At 39.9% G+C, this 20,705-nt stretch overlaps 1 protein-coding gene and 1 long non-coding RNA gene across 2 annotated transcripts; one reads left to right on the top strand and one right to left on the bottom strand.

The window, feature by feature from the left end:
- Positions 1-8,983: 8,983 nt before the first annotated feature.
- LOC124259533 (fukutin-like) lies at positions 8,984-17,978 on the bottom strand. Its single transcript, XM_046693669.1, has 6 exons — positions 17,807-17,978; positions 15,949-16,232; positions 14,991-15,240; positions 12,982-13,115; positions 11,120-11,244; positions 8,984-9,377 (listed from the first exon to the last, which is right to left on the bottom strand). Exons 4-6 carry the CDS (start codon positions 13,072-13,074, stop codon positions 9,191-9,193), a joined length of 405 nt encoding a protein of 134 aa, XP_046549625.1. The 5' UTR covers positions 13,075-13,115; positions 14,991-15,240; positions 15,949-16,232; positions 17,807-17,978; the 3' UTR covers positions 8,984-9,190.
- On the top strand, positions 11,891-18,424 carry LOC124259534. Its single transcript, XR_006893860.1, has 3 exons — positions 11,891-11,944; positions 14,471-14,473; positions 18,379-18,424. It is a non-coding gene; the product is annotated as an uncharacterized LOC124259534 (long non-coding RNA).
- Positions 18,425-20,705: the final 2,281 nt, after the last annotated feature.

Genomic DNA, 20,705 nt, shown 5'->3' with positions numbered 1-20,705 from the left:
CAGTGAGGTGTACCAAACAGAATCGCGGATATCGGCGAAAGAACGATACATTATTGGGATTCATGTGGGCTTTGTACGATTTGAAGAATGAAACTGGACAGTGGCATAGATCCCTTTGTTTGGCTCAATGGAATCTGTCAAATTGCCACGGTGATTTTTTGTGAGTCATTTGTGTGTCATTTCAATATATTCACAGCCGTCGTCATCAACAGAGATCTGAAAAGACAATGAAGTGATGCCTGGTTTTCATTGCCCCGACAGGCGAAACCAAGAGTTATTTCAAACCATACTTTAGGCCGACAAGGGATCATCGCCAGCTCGGTCGCGGGGACTGAACAGCGTGGTGTTTCGTTTTATCTAGGCCCTCATTTTCGTTTTCTGACAAACATTGTTTGCAGTATGGAAATCTTTGTCATTCACCATATTGATGGCACTTTTAAATGTAGGAGAACTCAGATGGGGATTGATGGCCGCCCGCAAGCCGATGAAGGTAGACTTTGAATACAGTTCGCCACGACCATTCCTCACTTCAGCGTAGATTTAGGAAGATAGGTGTTCGGTGCTTGAGCATCAAATTTCTTAAGTCGGAAGGATGGCCCCTATCTTGGAGCTACTCTGCGACTAAAGAAAAGGTAAGATTATAAGGTAAGAAATTTGTTAGAAAATCATAGATATTTATCCACGCTACAGTACAGTATACCTTGCAGGTGTGTATTAAATGTTGGGCTAAAATATTTACGTAATCATTAACAGGTTGTTGCATTAAGTTAACTATTAAAATGTATGTAAATTCGCATTTTTCCGCCAATGCAGAATGTTCATGTGTATGCTTCATTTATTTATGGTGGATAAACACATTTTGTGAAAGACGTTTCGCCAGTGTAAACTATTCAGGGGAGGTAACTATCAATTTCTTTCTCTTTGTTTACAAAATGTCGTAGGGACGCACTACGGAACAGTTTAACACACCAGACCGTATTTCTGTTGGTCGCCTTTAATAATTTGTCATTTGCAAAGCTGGTGCCGCTCAGGCCAGACGATACTGATGGAAGCTCGCTCGTCGAGGCCAGAGCTGGGTCCGGGATTTTGACAGCGTTAGCCGAGTTGTCAACCTGAATTATCGAGTTGTCAACCTGGATTTTACGTCAGGCTCTTGGAGAAAGTCGAAACCTATTCGCAAATAAAAATTCATGTCTTTAACAATTGTAAGTATTCCTTTAAATTTTATTTATTTGTCAATTCTCAGACATACAACACTGTCCTTTGTAGAATAAATGTGTTTGCACGATATAGATTTTACGTCTCTTCAATAATTACTTTAAATAGCATATACGCGTTCGGTTAGATAAACAAATAAAATACTTACCTGCATCATTCATGAACTCCTCCAAAATGGCATCATCTCCAAATATTTCATCAGAGGAAAGGGAAAAAATCTGAAACACGAAATAGAGTTAGCCTCCATTATGGAAATAATAGTAATGCATATTCTTACGTATCATTGGTCTGTTATTCGGCTATTGTAATTCAGGGAATCGAACTATATTCGACGAGGTTTCTCGACCAATGAAACTGCAGAAACACTCACTATTTGTTGACAATATGAAATGTTCAGGTACTCCAGGACCGTGTACCTCCGTTCTGCATGTCTGAAAGGATCAGGTACACTTGGACCATGTACCTCCGTTCTGTATGTCTGAATTGATCAGGTACACTTGGAGCGTGTACCTCCGTTCTGTATGTCTAAAATGATCAGACAGACAGGTTTATTCGGTAATTTAGGCCCAAGGCCCATAATACATACATTTCGCAAAAGTAAATTCATACTGAGTAAAGCTAAGTAAAGTTTAGTTTTGATTTGTTTTACAGTTATTCATTCCTTCTACGGCGAACTTGTGATAGATATTTACTAAATGATTTTAAAATATGTATATTGTCCGATGACAACAATCGGATGGAGGTTTCAATTGTTGGTGGTTGAGTCAGTTGTATTGAAAAGCAATCAGATCTTTGTTGGGAATATTTTGGACATATTAAGAAAATATGGAGTTCATCTTCGATGTAATCAAGGCCAGCAGCATGACAAAAGAGGCAGAGACGTTCATTATACGGGGTATTTGTATGACGGCCACATTCCACTGCGAGTCTGAAGTTACAGCACCGAAACTGAGTTATTAGTTTACGTTGATTTGGTAACAATTCACTGGTTAAATATGGTTCGACGCTTAGAGATGGTTTAAATTGTGAATAGTATTTACATTTGGGTGACGAAAATAGTGATGCGTGCCAGTTTTGAGTGAAGCAGTCATAGAATCTCTGTTTAAACATTTCCATGAATGTGGATTACAGCCTATGTCTTGAGATATCCATAAGAAATCAAATCTATATTGGAATAATATCAACCTAATATGAGAAGCCCATGTTGTTTTACCATTATCATCGAGAGTTTTCATCATTAGATATGCCTGATAAGGAAGTCTGTTTCGTGGAAGCTGTATCAGTCTGCACCAGTGCTTGACTGCTCTTAAGATATATTGATACTGAAGGGGAGCTCTCCCACACTCTCCCAGAACCATGTTGTTGTTGGTAGTTTTACTAACTTTAAGAAATGACATGCAAAATCTGGTGTGCACAGTTTCAATAATTTTACAGTAGCTTGTTCTCCATATTTCAGATCCGTAACAGAGTATTGGTGCAATCATAGAGTCAAATATATTAAACAATTCACGATGGTTAATATATCCAAAACGTTTGTGATAATTGTTGATAGAAAATATGGCCTTCCTCGCTTGAGACGATAAACAGGTTTTCTCTTTTGTCCATGATAATCTTGGAGTAAACACAATACCTAAGTATCTATACATATTAACAACCTCAATTTGTGTTCCATTTAAAAACCACTTCTCATAATCCCTGAGCGGACCCCCATTGCGAAATACCATTATTTTTGTCTTTTTCAGGTTCACCTTCATTCTGCACAAAACTTTTCAACGACATTAATTTCCCTTTGGAGCTGCATAACACTGTCAGATACAGATGAGACATCATCAACAAATAGGAGAGAATAAACACCCTTGGCTTGTGAAATATATAAATACCTCTTCCGCCATCATTCTCCAGCATTTGTGATAGTTGATTTATAAAAATAATGACAATTTGACCATGTACTAGGACCATGTACCTCCGTTCTTTATTTCTGCAATGATCAGATACACTTGGACCATGTACCTCCGTTCTTTATTTCTGAAATAATCAGGTACACTTGGACCATGTACCTCCGTTCTGTTTGTCTGAAAGGATCAGGTACACTAGGACCATGTACCTCCGTTCTGTATTTCTGAAATGATCAGGTACACTTGGACCATGTACCTCCGTTCTGTATGTCTGAAATGATCAGGTACACTAGGACCATGTACCTCCGTTCTGTATGTCTGAAATGATCAGGTACACTAGGACCATGTACCTCCGTTGTACATGTCTGAATTGATCATTTACCTCTTTTCTTCTTCATTCTTCGTGAAAATTTTCTTTCCGAAAGAAAAGAATATAAAAAAACCCAAAAAGCCACCAGCCTTGAAGGACGCCAGCTTGAGAGATCCAGCGTGATAACTAAATGCCGGGATACCCTAACTCTGACACACGGCAGTCGTAGACAACAACATCCAGACGTACATTTTCACTGTAACCAATTTTATCGCTGAAGATCAACACGGCATTTGACATAGGCAAGTGATTACGCTTCATTTGAAACTGGGATTCAAATGTATGTGATGATCGGTCAGCTCAAACACCTGACTCACCCGTTTAAGATATCACTGTTTAGTAAATCTACAATGTTATTACACGTTGTGTAATAACGTCGCGGGATGCCGGAACTATTTGCACTCGGTCACATGACCAGAGTGGTCATTTAAGAAAACGTTCAATGTTCTTTGCTCGGTTGCGTGTAATATAAAAACAGGATACGTTCGTTAAAATCATTTGGTCTCTTTTTCATACCCCCTTGTTTATTTCTTTAAAAACAAATTAAAATAGACATATTGTTGACAATCATAAATGAAATGTATTCATACGCGGGACCCCTGTTATGACGGCGTAAAGCACTCTGTTCTGTAAGTTGAATTCTGAGATATTGTTTTGCTAATGTTGGATGAGTAAGATACCAAACCATTTACTTGTTTCATAAATATTGTATTACACGGAACATCGCTCAGCATTCTCCTTGTATGTTTCGGCTTACATTGTAAGCCATGCAGGTAAATACCGATATGTGGCACGTGCACGAAGTGTAACAATCCGTCGGTTTGCAGGTAACATGCCCACCAGGTGTGTATGGAGACACTTTACCACCAGGTGTGTATGGGAGACACTTACCACCAGGTGTGGATTGTGTATGGGAGACACTTACCACCACTTACCACCAGGTGTTCATGGGAGACATGCACTTACCACCACCAGGTGTATGGGAGACACTTACCACCAGGTGTGTATGGGAGACACTTACCACCAGGTGTGTATGGGAGACACTTACCACCAGGAGTGTATGGGAGATACTTACCACCAGGTGTGTATGGGAGACACTTACCACCAAGTAGACTTGCAATGGGTACCAGTCGAATTGCCCCAGTTACAAAATGACCCAGCAAATTTGGTCAAAATGCCCCGGAACTTTGGTCAAATTGCGCCAGGGGGTAGTCAAAATGACCCAATTTAAAATGATTGAATATATGCCGTAAATGCATTGTTTTGGTCAACTTTCATATTATATTCTTCATATGAAAGTTATTAGGAAGTAATATTTCTGATAAATGTTCCATTAGTAAACTCATGAGGGCAAAAGGAATATCCCTGTGTAGAAAACATGGTAATACCAATTACTGTACATGTTATTAATGTTTTTGTACAAGAAGTACAAGAATTATATAACATACTTCATAATAACTTATATTTGAAGAATATAATATCAAAGTTGACAAAAACTATACATTTATGGCATACTTTTAATCATTTTAAAAAATGGGGGCATTTTGACTACCCCCCTCGGGCAATTTGACCAACGCTGGGGCAATTTGACCAAAAATCCAGGGCAATAAGTTCATGAACACGATTATCATAAGTATCATCAACTTTAACATAGTTTTGCCAGCGGTCAACATATTTAGGGGTGCTTAACCTCATCCGTTTCACAGCCTCCCCAGTTCTGTCTTCACTAGTAGGGGATTCTAGTATTTGTTTGATCAACATAGCTCAGTTCGATAGCTGTAGGTGTGATGCCCATTTCTGGAGTTCCTCCGCTGTGATATTGCTGGATTATTGCTAAAGGCGGCGTCAAACTAAACTCACTCACTCACACGATAGCTGTAGGTAACATCACTTGAGTTTCATGTTCAGTAGAGATGGGCCTATCGTAAAGTGTTTTGAAATGATTATACCAAGTTTCCAGTTGATCAAACAACAGGTGATTCTGAATGAAACTATCGTATTTCTATCTAGACCTAGAACACCCAGCGATGCAGAACTAACGATGGTTTTGTACCTATGCTAATGGCTATTTATACAGTTAGCGGTAAATGAACCTATATTATACGGTATCCATCAATACACACGTGTTACCTATTTTCGTGGGTAATGAGGTGCAGCTTGTTTGCAATCACATTCTGGCTCTAGGTTCTTGAAAATTGCAAATTACACCCAGATGATACGCGTGTACAATACGTTGTTATTCATGCAACGATGGATGCCGAAACGTGAAATCATGCATCTGACATTTTGAAAAAAACCCAGCAATTCTATATTTCAACTCACTCAGCAATATATACTACCCATCAAAAGTTTAGACTCACTAGCCACTTTCTTCAGTCAACTGTTCTAAACCTGATTTGGCAAAATATTCCTTACTGTTTAAAGGTTCTGTTTACACATGAACTGATGTATTGTAAAACAGATTCGTAACGTTGAAAAGATTATTGTCATGAATTCAGTAAATGATGAAAATCAGTGAAAATTGGCGAATTCTTAAGAAAACTATACACCAAAACGCAGCTGTTCACATGAACGATATTTGCACGTTTTTAAGAAGTTTGATGCAAAATCCTCGTACTATTCATCTGCATAAAGTTTGCAGTTGGTTCCCCGAAGTTAGTGGAGAAATTCTTCGTCGATGTAACCATATATATCCATAACATATAGTGAGTGCTTTAGGTGAGTCTGACCGCCTCCGTGGTGTAGGGGTTAGAGCGTCCGCCCGGAGAGCGGAAGGTCGCGGGTTCGATCCCCGACCACGTCATACCAAAAGACGTTAAAATATGGTACTTGTTGGTCCCTGCCTGGCGCTCGGCATTAATGGGTACAACAAGGACTGGTCGGCTCGGAGTCAGTATAATGTGTCTGAGTGTGGGGTATTCATGCTTCACTGCGGCATGGTATCTCGGTGGGCTAGCACTATAAAATCAGCTTAAGTCTGGGCTAGTACAAGCAGCCGCACATACACATACACACACGCATGCACGTCGTCATATGAGCGAAATATTCTCAAGCACGACGTTAAACCCAATTTCACCTAAACTTTTGATGGGCAGTATACATCAGTACTCCAGCAAGAGCACTGACGATTCATGTTAGAATTGATCTCCAGCAACCATCACAGGCGACACATGTCATCGTATGCCAGTTGCGTAGATCGATGCTCATGCTGTTGATCACTGGCCTGTCTGGTCCAGACTCAATTATCTACAACCCGCCGCCATATAGCTGGAATATTGCTAAGTGCGGTGTAAAGCTAAATTGCTCACTCACTCACTCTAACTTTGTTATGGCTACATATGTTATTAGTACATATTTGTGTTTAAAAATCTGCTTGTCTCTTTGCTGTTTAACGGCGCACACGTGTTATTTTTTTCGTGTCAATAATCGAGTCAGGAACTGTGTGCCTGACACCATGACCATCGATCGATCTTCGCAAATGGGACACGAAGGCATGCATCAAGCCGGTCAGTTAGACAACCCGATCCCGTAGGTACCTCTCACTAAATTTCATGCCTTGCTGAAGACCAATTCCATCGGGATATTTACGCGTCCAAAATAATTGTGAATCTATTGTGAGATAGATTCGTGAATATGTTAAAGGGCGTGTTTATTTGTGGATAATTCGCAATGATAATATTCCCTGATAGACAATGGGCATTAACATATGTCGCCAATAACAGCTGGTCACGACATAAGCTGTACCCAACAGCGGGAAATTGTAATCATCCAACCTGAATGTAAGCAATGTAAGCTATTCAGTACATGATAACATGTTTGTACAGCCATTGGAGGACGTGGTTGGTGTCTTAGAGATAGGATCTGTGAGCAACACCTTCTTTCCAAATATTCATGAAGTATTACCCAGTTAGCAGTAGTAGTGTAACGATTCATCGATACGCATCGATGCATCGATCCATGAGCCGCCGATGCAGTGGATCGATACAAAGTTTTACATTGTCGTATATCCCGATACGATACTTCAAATGGGTCACGATACATCGATGTTTTACTTTAAATATTGCCGAATAGCGATATCTATAAAGAAAGTCTTACTTTTGATGATTAAAATATATGCATACTTATTTTCCCTTCATAAGTTTTTCGGAAATCCTTGCGTCAGGAACTGTGTCAAACATAGCGCTCGCACTTCATTAACATTCACGAAGTCCGTGCATAAACTTAATTATCTGATTTCCGAATGAACATTGAAAAACTCTGGCGGAATTTGACGAAATACTTTAAAATGGTTTTGTTTTGATATTAAGGTGTTTTATAGTTGGTGTTAGAATTAAAGATTTTAGTATCGTGATACGTATCGTATCGCCACCATAGGATCGAGATTCGTATCGAATCGCAGCTTCAGTGCACAATACTTTGGCAATATATCGTCGTGACTAAAATTTTAGTATCGTGATGTATCGTATCGCAGGTGTATGCCAATACCAGCACTAGTTACCAGATCTGACATGCCTACCACACATACCCAGAAATATACCCATAGAAACGAATAAAGGAGCACACGAAACTACAAGTGTTCCCTTTATTTCCAGAATTTTACTCACAGTGCAATACATACCTTGTGAAGAAACCTGGAAAAAATAAAGGAACACTTGTATTTCCATGTGTTCCCTTATTCGTTTCCATGATAATACCTATTAATGGCAAGGCCAAAACAGTTCAGCAAGTATAGAGGCCTTCAGTTACGTCAAACTATAAGAAATTCATTTTATATTTTCAACTTACAACCTCGAGAAAGAAATGTTCGGATAATAGCATTCATGTTTTCGGATAATATTGCCGTGTCTTTGCATGATAGCATCATGTTTTTTAATAATAGCGCAGTGTCTTTGGATAATAACATTAATGTCTTTGGATAATAGCGCCGTGGCTTTGGATAATAGCATTAAAGTTTTCGGATAATAATGCCATGTCTTTGGGTAATAGCATTCATGTCTTCGGATAATATCGTTATGTCTTTGGATCAAAGCGTCAATTTTTTGGATGATAGGATTCATGTTTTCGGACAAAAGCGCCGTGTCTTCGGATAATAGCAGTCACGTCTTCAGATAATATTGCCGTGTCTTTGGATGATATTGTTCATGTCTTCGGATAATAGCGCCGTGTCTTCGGATAATAGCATTCGCGTCTTCAGGTAAAAGCATTCGTTAAATGATTTCATTCCTGTCTTTGGTTAATATTAATGTGTCTTGGCTTGTAATACCATCGTGTTTCTGTTTAATGGCATTGAGAACGCTTTATCCTCAGTTTATAGGTCTCGATGTGTAATAGCATTGTGTCTTTTTGTCTTCTCAGCTTGATTATCAATAGCATCTTGCCCTTGTATAACAGCGTCGTCTCGGCGTGTAATAATTTAGTATCGCGTCTCAGAACAACAACCTCAAGTTTTTAGTGATGTACAGAAAGCTTGCAATTAGGTTTGAAAATTTATCGAACAAAATATATCATAGCATCATATTATGGAACCAAATTTGAAATAAACTGCTACAAAAGTACATTGTTACACAAGGGGCCTTTAAAATAATATTCAGCCTCAAAGTTTTTCACCAAAACCTGAAAACACACTTTCTTTATTCAGTGATGAGCTGCCAATACAGTTGATAATTTTAATTTCTATAGGTTTCTGCCTCCCGAATCGAACTTTTAGTTATTCATTTGGCCACATGCCGTTCTTGTACACGTTACTGCCGCTCAGGGTCCAGTTCCATTGCTTTACTGAAGTGTTCCAGTTCTCGCCATAACTGGCAGTGATGTAGGGCAGAGTCGGGCAGGGGATTCGCACACGACAACCCATGAAGTCAGTCCAGCATGTGTCCGACTTGGGAAGAACGAACCTGGAATTAGATTCCTGTTTAGATTTAAGTCTAACTATTGACAGAAGTAGAACATACTGCAATGATGTTTATAGTTAGTCCAGTGGATGTGTGAATATCAGATGTCGTACATTACAGTTAGTCCAGTGGATGTGTGAATATCAGATGTCGTACATTACAGTTAGTCCAGTGGATGTGTGAATATCAGATGTCGTACATTACAGTTAGTCCAGTGGATGTGTGAATATCAGATGTCGTACATTACAGTTAGTCCAGTGGATGGAAGTCCAGTGGATGTGTGAATATCAGATGTCGTACATTACAGTTAGTCCAGTGGATGTGTGAATATCAGATGTCGTACATTACAGTTAGTCCAGTGGATGTGTGAATATCAGATGTCGTACATTACAGTTAGTCCAGTGGATGTGTGAATATCAGATGTCGTACATTACAGTTAGTCCAGTGGATGTGTGAATATCAGATGTCGTACATTACAGTTAGTCCAGTGGATGTGTGAATATCAGATGTCGTACATTACAGTTAGTCCAGTGGATGTGTGAATATCAGATGTCGTACATTACAGTTAGTCCAGTGGATGTGTCAGATGTCGTACATCAGATGTCGTACATTACAGTTAGTCCAGTGGATGTGTGAATATCAGATGTCGTACATTACAGTTAGTCCAGTGGATGTGATCAGATGTCGTACATTACAGTTAGTCCAGTGGATGTGTGAATATCAGATGTCGTACATTACAGTTAGTCCAGTGGATGTGTGAATATCAGATGTCGTACATTACAGTTAGTCCAGTGGATGTGTGAATATCAGATGTCGTACATTACAGTTAGTCCAGTGGATGTCGTACATTGAATATCAGATGTCGTACATTACAGTTAGTCCAGTGGATGTTTGAATATCAGATGTCGTACATTACAGTTAGTCCAGTGGATGTGTGAATATCAGATGTCGTACATTACAGTTAGTCCAGTGGATGTGTGAATATCAGATGTCGTACATTACAGTTAGTCCAGTGGATGTGTGAATATCAGATGTCGTACATTACAGTTAGTCCAGTGGATGTGTGAATATCAGATGTCGTACATTACAGTTAGTCCAGTGGATGTGTGAATATCAGATGTCGTACATTACAGTTAGTCCAGTGGATGTGTGAATATCAGATGTCGTACATTACAGTTACCAGTTAGTCCAGTGGAGTCCAGTGGATGTGTGAATATCAGATGTCGTACCATTACAGTTTGGAGTCCAGTGGATGTTATGAATATTGATTGTAAAAGCACACGAGATTATAATACATGATTTGAAGACGCGCATTGTTAACATTCACCTATACTTCTCGCCACTTTGGAGTTTTTTACATGTGTATATAATGACGATAAACATATAAATAACAGCTTCCAGCTTCTGTAACTCTCTGGGTCAGACTACGGAGCCTTCACAGATATAATGCATTACAAATACAACAATGTTTTACTTTGTCTACAAATACTACCATATGACAATATGGAAAAGGGCGGTGGGGTAGCCTAGTGGTTGGTGCATTCTCTCGTCACGACGAAGACACGCGTTCGATTCCCCATATGGGCACAGTGTGTGAGGCCCATTTCTGGTGTCCCAAGCCGTGATATTACTGATTATTGCTAAAAGCGGCGTAAAACTAGATTCTCTCACTCAATTTGGAAAGGGTTTTGTTGATTGTATTTAATGTGAAAGGCGACATAAAAACGCGTATTATCTACTCTCACCTGTACTTGTCGCCAGTTTGTTGGTGGATTGATCCAGCCCATGTATGTGTCTTCTCCTCGTAGACGAAGTACACGTCAAGCATGATTGTGTGAGCTCTAAATACCATCTGGTAACCGTCGGATAACTGGAACAGAATGGATCTTTAAAACGTGATATTTAAAATCTTTTGCATGGCACAATCCTAACAACAATATTTTACAGAACCTTGCATGGCAATTTCACAATGGACCATTGTAGATGAATAAGTATATTTCAAGTAAACCTAGATGTTATATTTCGCCAAACGTCGTGCCCAGTTTCAAGATGGAGACGTAACTACATCTGTGCTCAGAGTTTTCTGATTTAACACAATTGCTTCGTTCGTTTCTGCGATCGGGCGGTAGGGTAACCCAGTGGTTCAAGCGTTTATTCGTCACGCCGAAGACCCAGGTTCGATTCCCCACATGGGTGCAAAGTGTGAAGCTCATTTCTGGTGTCCACACCGTGACCATATTGCTAAAAGCGGCGTAAAACTAAACTCAATCAAGGATGTTAACATCTCAATACAACCTTCGTGTTCCTGCTAAACAGAGGTATATCTTGAGTGCGTGAGTGAGTTAAGATTTCTAGTCACATCAGTATATCAGCCATATAGCGACAAAACAAGTTATTCATTCATGACACATAAACACCGCCTGTATAAAAAAGGACAGTAAAATAAATAGAATATCGATTAGATATAGCTGTAATACTAGCATGTAGATTCTAAAACTATTGACAATACAATATGTAACAGACTATTAATCGCCAACAACTGAAGGTAGATCACCATACTAAAGACCATGGTAACTGCTGGTACTTTGCTTCCTGCGTGGACCATTTCTGGATTTACACCATCACTTTAGCCGTTGGAGAAAATTTTCCTAACAATTCAATTTCTGATTAAAAATCAACAATAAAATAACAAATAGGCCTTCGGCCTAGGTGATGGATTGAACCTAGTAACCTTAAAGTGCTTGTACAAGCCCCAGTATAAATGATGGAGCCGTAATCAAGTTTAGAACGGATAAGAGCTCAGAACAGCTTGAAAAGTGTTTTGAATCCCTCCCTATCTCATGTTTGAAATAACTGTTAATATATCAAGCGTCTTCAGGCAAAAGGTCAAGTGGTGATCGAAAATAATACCCAGGAACTTTTGCTTCCAGGTGAGTATGGAAATCTTTGAGTGGCAGGATATCAAGTCTCAGAGTATTCACTCACTCCTGCAGATGAATGACAAACTTTATGGATGAACAGTGGAATAAAGAACTTGTTCATCCATAAAGCTTGTCCTCATCTGACAATGGAAATATTGGAGAGAAATTTATGGATATCAAGACAACCTTTCGGAGTATTCACTTACTCCTTCAGATGAATGAAAGCTGGAATATAGACAGTGTACGAGTACCCTGTGTATATGTAAATACACAGCGTATATATGTACATGTAAGGAGAACAAGGACAATACAAGTCGTAATGAACATTCCCCTTGTGAAGTTCAATCGGTCTTATACAGTACCTTATAAGCATCTGTGTGACGATTCACCAACAAGAATAAGTTATGAAAGGTCGCATAAAGAACAAAAAGAAACTGTTATCCATAAAACGTGTCATGCATTCATGTTTGTCCAACTTCTAAATGTGTCTCACGAACTTAACCATCAAATGTTGCTTGTAACAGGTGTACATGAAAAGTGAGTACATCATAAACACTCGCAAAGGCACAGCAATTGCATAAATCCGCATGTCATTTTCCCTACAGAGGAGTATTAATACACCTGCACCAAAGAAGAGTTAAAACCTGAATACCTTCAATCCACATGTTAAGATCCCAAAGGCTTACCTCCCCATCCACTCGGACGAGTTCAAACCCTGCCTTCAAAATAGCCGGCAGGATGCTTGCGCTGTAATCCTGAATAGGAATCTCAATGTCCATATCGTTGGTATATGGGATGAAACCACACTGGCGATACCAACCTGATTAATGAGAAAACAATCTTTTATGTTGTCTTAGTACTTAGTACTACAGAACAGATTTTAGGACATCCCATCACGGGCTACGTCCCAACGTCCTTCTTCTGACCAATCTGAGTGCTGATTACCAGATGTGGAAAGAGACAGTCAGAATGTATTGAAACAAGGAGTATTGAAATGGTTAAGGTGTTGAACTGGTTAACACGTATTGAAATGGTTAAACACGGGTTTGTTGAGGATGTGTTGAAATTATTAAACACGGAGTATTGAGGGACATGTGTTGAACTGGTTAAAACGGTATTAAGAATGTTGAAATGGTGAACACAAGGGACTGAGGATGTGTTGAACTGGTTAAAACGGGGTATTGAGAATGTGTTGAAATGGTGAACACAAGGGACTGAGGATGTGTTGAACTGGTTAACACGGAGTATTGAGAATGTGTTGAAATGGTGAACACAAGGGACTGAGGATGTGTTGAACTGGTTAACGCGGAGTATTGAGAATATGTTGAAATGGTGAACACAAGGAACTGAGAATGTGTTGAAAGGGTTAACACTGGGTTGATGAATAATAAATCAAATTAAAATCTTAGTTTTCGATAAGCTGACAAAGATCGGAGGGTGCCCCGTTACGGTCACATTAAAACGACTCCTCTGCTGATCTATCTGAGCGTCGAAAACATTACCATTGTTGGAAAGACAGCCAGGATGTGTTTCCTATGTTATCCATAGAAATGGTTATTCCCCACATGGATACAATATGTGAAGCCCATTTCTGGTGTCACTCGCCGTGATATTGCTGAAATATTGCGAAAGCGGCGTAAAACAAAACTCACTCACTCGAAATGATTAACACGAGCTTTTCAGAGCAAAGTTACAGACTGTGCGACTGATCTCGTCAAAATCTATTCAGCGTCAATAGGTTAAACATCGGAAACGGTCACGCAATCTGGCCTTCTATTAAACATAGACTTTCCTTTGTTTAGTTTTTAAACCATTGGATTATCAATGTTCCTGAAATGTCTTAATGACTGCTATGTGATGCCATTCTGTCGTCGGGTAGCTCCAGTCAGTACTAACGTCGTATTGCAGTAAGATTGATAAATATAATCCGCAATGTCAGGAGTAATCAAAATATTACACGCCCTTGCTCTCTCTGCTTCTCTACCACTTTTCGAGTAACTCACAAAGGATTCTACGCTAGTGCTTGTCTGCCAAGGTTTGGTTCGGTTGTTGTTTTACGCCGCACTCAACAGCATTCCAGTTATATATCGGCGCTCTGTAAATAACCGAGTCTGGACAATCCAGTGATCGACATCATGATCAACAGCATCTACGCAATTGGGATGGGCTGGGGAGGGGGTTGACAACCATTATTGGCATGAGTATATATGGTAGTACGTACATTGTAGGTGTATTAATAATTAATTCTAGATATAATTCGATTCAATTCAAGATATCTTGAAATAATTTATACATATTCAAAAACGCATTATACATGTCTTCCACTCATTTAATGATATCATAAGATATCAGTAACTTCTAAATACATTACACGTGAAAGTCCAGGTTAGAATATTGATCTTCAGTAACCCATGCTTGTCTTGGTTGACACGTGTCCTCTGTTCCCTATTGTGCAAATCAATGCTCATGCTGTTGATCACTGGATTGTCTGACCCAGACTCGATTATTTACAGGCCGCCGCCATATAGCTGGAATATTGCTGAGTGCGGCGTAAAACTAAACTCACTCACTCACTCTAAATACATAATCTCTATGTTAGTCGCCTCTTACGACAAGCATCGGTTACTGAAGACCAATTCTAACCAGAATCTTCACGGTTCGTGAAATAATTAAGATAAATATAAGATGATCTCACCAAGAAATGTGCCAGCGGCGATCCGGAACCGGACGCCAAGGTGGTCCAGTGACCTTTAATTAGTAACAGGACTTTTGCCCCATTTCGTGTAATGTGACTGCTTGTTTGAGGGTTTGCCCTGAGAAATGCTTGTGCTCTGTGATAGTCACACTCGATGAACTTCGCCTTTCGCATCTGGACAAGGAACTCCTCTACTGGACGAGGGACGTGGATGAACATGCCGTCCACCATCCCGGGACGCACTTCGAATCTAGTTTGGAAAGGAGAGTCGACATACACTGTAGTTCTACTTGATGGATAAATGATAACCTGATAACTGAATGATAACCTGATAACTGAAAGGGATGGCGGGGTAGTCCAGGGATTAAAGCGTTCGCTCGTCACGCCGAACACCCAGGTTTGATGGCCCATATGAGTACAATGTGTGAAGCACATTTCTGATGTTGCTGGAATATTGCTAAAACTCACTCACTCATAACTGAATAACTACCCTCGATAAGTATCCTCACAAAACCAAACAAAATAAACATTTGCTTTAGATATGTTGTGAAATCATGTTGTGAAATCAGTTTTGCCATATGCTTGAGGAGAGAAAGTCATGATTATTCAATGCAAGTCTTCATCTGTGACGATCCAGGGTTAGAATTGGTTTCCAGCAAATAGCTGGAATATTGCTGTGTAAGGCGTAAAACAACAAACAAACAATGCCAAAATAATCAACACCAATAGCATACATCTCTCACTGATGGTTGTGAGAAAGTATTTGGCAGTTTTGAGTTTTGAGATGAGTTTCTTTAACATCGTGCAGGATTTCATATCCAAGGGAAGAGCAAACTGAAATAGTAAAGGAGTATATCTCTGCAATATGTTTGTTCTGGAGAAATGTTCCTGAAAATATTTCTTTGGTGTTAGTAATGAAAAACGAACGAACGAACGAGCATCGAACGAACGAACAAACCTGTCATACGCTCCTGCACTCTTTCCAAAAGCAATGTTTAATCCTTTAAATCCTTGACTATTCGTGGCGCTCTGTTTCCCAATCGAACTGTGCCACCAGTAATTATTGCCCCGTTTGTAGAACACCACCAGATGCAATGGAATGTTTCCTGACTGGTGGATGAAGTAATGTGTAGGAATGCTGGGGACATTTAATCTCTCTAATGACAGCAAACGGGGGTCGGGAGAGGTCACTTCATTTATTACCACGTCCTGGTCATCGGAGAGATCTCGAAGGAGAGATCCCTGAAACAAACAGAAATATATATAATCCCGTTAGTTTAATGCGTTTGCTTGTTTGTACAAGAGACCACAAACGGTAAAGAAACAGTATACAAAAGTATCACTGGTGATGCCAGTGGCGTATGCACATGTCGTGCGTAGCTAACGTCAGGCGTAACACACTACGTCGGGCTTAGCAGCGCCCTGCTCTCACACGTCATGCACAACGTCGGCTAAGCCTAGGCGTTACTACGCCCGACTTAAAGGATTTACGTCGAGGCGCAGTGTGCTATTTTGAGATTTTCGAACATTTTTAAACCACCAAGGCGCGAAACAACTTCGCAGCACATCCGCTTCAACTGTAATCATGGAAAGCCAAAGAAAACCGAAAACACGCAATTTTACCGATGGATAAATAATATGTCTTTTGGAGATGTACGGAGATAATAAGGATATTCTCATTCTCATTCACAACTTTTAAATAATGTAACTAATCGGCGAAAACAACTAACTAACGACTAACCGTAGATTGATAAACTTTGACAGTATCCCCAACTGCATGTTGAAATAAACTGTGAGGCTGCAAGTACCTGTATTTCCGGGGTAAGGGTAGAAGACTAGAGGGGCGGTGGGGTAGCCTAGTGGTCGTCACGTCGAGGACCCGGTTCGATTCCCTACATGGGCACAATGTGTGGTGTCTCCCGCCGTGGTAATGCTGGAATATTGCTAAAAGCTGCGTTAAACTAAACTCACTTACTATATATTCGGACTATAAATTTATACTGTCTCACATCTTGATTATGGCAAATCGTATAACCTTTGTCACCAATCTCAATTGTTAACCACCAATACACCAGCAAAGGTCAATATACCAATGTACACATTAGAACAACTCTTTTCACATCCATGCGAAATCTCTGCCGAAAGCAATGTCGATAGAACAATTCCGACTATATCACGAGCATGTGTTCATGACTCGCTATCAAGGTTAAAATTATATACCAACAAGACACTGCTGCTAAATGTACGTTTTGCCAGGGACACCAGAAATGAGCTTCACACATCATACCCATGTCGGGAGTGAGTTTAGTTTTACGCTGTTTTTAGCAATATTCCAGCTTTATCACGACGGGGGACACCAGAAATGGGCTTCACACATTGTAGTCATGTGGATATCGAACCTGGATCTTCGCCGTGACGCGCGAATGCTTTAACCACTAGGCTACCCCACCGCTCGAAGACATACAGTGACTTCATTATAAGGTTTTGATGAGCAAGGAAGGTTCTGGGCCCCGTTCCACAAAGCGATCGTAGCACTAAGATGATCGTAACTCCCATACTTTAACACAGACTTACGACTGTCGTAGCACTAAGATGATCGTAACTCCCATACTTTAACATAGACTTACGACTGTCGTAGCACTAAGATGATCGTAACTCCCATACTTGAACATAGACTTACGACTGTCGTAGCACTAAGATGATCGTAACTCCCATACTTTAACATAGACTTACGACAGTCGTAGCGCTACGATCGCTTTGAGGAACAGGGCCCTGGAGTCCAATCTGAAAACGACTGTATTTTAATGTTAACCTACCTTTTTCTCCCAGTTTGGTCCATAGACGCCGAGTGAGATGACATCTCCGACTGAGCACAGGGCACAGCGACGGTCAGATTCAATGTCTGACACCAGGTGTCTCAGCACGGCCGGATCAATGACAAATATTGGGATGTTTTCATGTTGGCACTTGTTGACGAATGTCCTGAGCAGCTGCTATCAAACCGATTAAACTCAATTACTGGAACACTAGTGACAATGTCTTTCACTCGGTAATTTCTGCATCCATTATTGCAGTATCGTAGTCTACTGACGCTTACCCACTCAGACATGTGTGAGTGAATGAGTGAGTGAGTTAAAAATGAAAGTCACATCGGCAGTATTTCAGCCATATCGTGACTATGAAATTTATAAATTTATAAATGAATTAAAACAAGCTTAGACAATATACTTACCTGTCTGCAAAGGACAGTAAAATAACTAGTGTATCAACGATTTACACTTTAAATTATCATATAACCATAACATTTCCATCTGCAATAATACAATATAAAAACGGGTTATAGATTACCAACAACTGAAGGCTGATCACCACACTAGGGGCTATGGAGACTTACAATACTTTTGCTCCTAGCATGGAGCCTAGCTGGATTTACACCATCTTTTCAAATGATGCCTAGAATTCAAAAGCTGAAAACATAGGTCCATATTTTCTCAGTCTCTGGGTTTCTTTTAGTTTACATTGTCCTACTTGTTTCTCTCAGAGATGTATTTTCTGAGAATAAACGTGTCTAGATTTCGACCACAACCTCCATTAGATGACAGTTGTTCAGAGGCAGACTGTCAGCAGAGACCATCAGGAGTCGGATGGAGCGAGCGAGTTTGGTTTTACGCCGCTTTTAGCAATATTCCAGCAACATCACGGCGGGGGACACCAGAAATGGGCTTCACACATTGTACCCATGTGGGGAATCGAACCCGGGTCTTCGGCGTGACGAGCCAACGCGTTACCCACTTGGCTACCCCACCGCCCCGGAGTCGGATGGAGACAATAGGACAATAGGGGGATTTGGGAGCATCTGTAACATTTAGAGAGAATCAATTTGTTGGAGTAAACACTTTTCACTTGGTGCTGGATTACTGGATCAATTGGTAAACTTCTTTTTTTTTTAAACTGATGACATTGATGAAATTGGTTCGATGATTAATTGGTGAACTTAATTTGAAATTTGTGAACTGTCACTCATCAGTGTAAGATATAACATATATACATGTATATATCTTTCGAGTTAAAGTATTCAAAATAGCTATGGCTAATGTTCAAGTAGGTGCACGGTTTACGGTAATGGAATCGGGTATCATTGATTCAAGAAATTTGGATTATTCGTCGACGTTAGAAAAGCGAGGTCATAACTGACATCGCTTGACCATTGTGGAGCAAATGCTTACCTCAGTGTCATTGATAAAGACGATGCTCATGCTGGTGATCACTGGATTTTCTGGTCCAGACTCAATTATTTACAACTCCTTGCTCATGAAAAATCTAAGTTGGATTACAATGATGATGTTTCTCATCTTGTCTGCTGTGAAATGTATTGCTATTTGTATGTAATTTTGTATTTATAGATGAATGTGTAATTTGTGTATTATGTGTAACATGAGCTATTTTCAAATATGCCATCAAAATAAATGGTGCAATGTTCATAATTATCAGATCAAAAGTCTGTAAAATGTTGGACATGTGTTTGTTGTAATGATAATCTAAGATCAGGAGAGTGCCCAGGTTCTCCACCGGGAGTACAGCCCTTCTGACACTCTGGGTAATGCAGAAGGCTGCAGTGTTGGGGAGTCGACATATTCTCCGGGAAGTTCTTGGTGGGTTCGACTAGGCAGTGTTTACCTGGGAGAAGTCCCATTCGCTGTCTGGGCTGCGTGTAGAGGGGAGTAGTATAAGGGCCTTTATAGGGTCAAAATCTATTTTTAGAATAGGCCCCTGGTAACAGGTTATATTTAGACCATGAGTCATGTCAACACCTGCTGTTTCTATTTTTAGAAGAGTCTATATTTAGACCATGACTCATATCAACATCTGGTGTTTCTATTTTTAGAATAATATAAAGTCCCCTGAACAGCCCTCATACACAGCTCAGCCACTACACCTAGTGATTTCACACATTGTGGATATACCAGAGTGCATTTCTCATTGGATTACTAAACAACCTTGGAGTATACTGTGTGATTCACTGGGTTTATATTTTCAATAGCTCAGCCTCTCAACTACACATCTGTGGAGTAATTACACATTGTGGATATTTCTCACTGGATTACAAAACATCTTTGCATTATACACTGGAGTGACTACACATTATACTACCAGTGTATTTCTCTTTTATCTCAAAGCGAGCGCCCGTTATCGCAGTATCAATTCCCGTCTGACTAACTATAACTATTAAAAATGTGAAATTCAAATGTATACAACGTCCTACCTTCAGTCCATATCTTGTAACACAGAATACATCGTAACACAGATTAAGATTTACATCATCATCAGATTGAACGAGTGTTGGGGATAAAGTGTACATGAAGTCAACTTACCTCTGTTCATCATATCCATATGAATGACATCAGGGAATAACACATCCATAGGTACTAATTCGTGATGTTTAGAGGGGGTTGGAACAAGTAACCCATTCATGTGAAGAAACAGATTGATTCATACTGTACTCCAACAATGAATGACTCATTTGCCCACCCGTAAGTCCGACCTACAGCCATTCAAAGCTATGTTTACGGGAAGGGAATCCCCTCTCCCACCCAAGCATGAGGATTAAGAAAACAAGCGTATAATGGAGTGAAAAATAAATAACTTCAAATACATGTTACCGAGTGTCCACGTTAATACTTTCTTTTAATTTGCGACAGCCTCCGAGTGAGGTGT

This window comes from Haliotis rubra, unplaced genomic scaffold (assembly GCF_003918875.1).
Source record: "Haliotis rubra isolate DU_JTF1 unplaced genomic scaffold, ASM391887v1 Scf727, whole genome shotgun sequence".
NCBI lineage: Eukaryota > Metazoa > Mollusca > Gastropoda > Lepetellida > Haliotidae > Haliotis > Haliotis rubra.
This window is presented reverse-complemented; position numbering and strand designations above follow the sequence as displayed.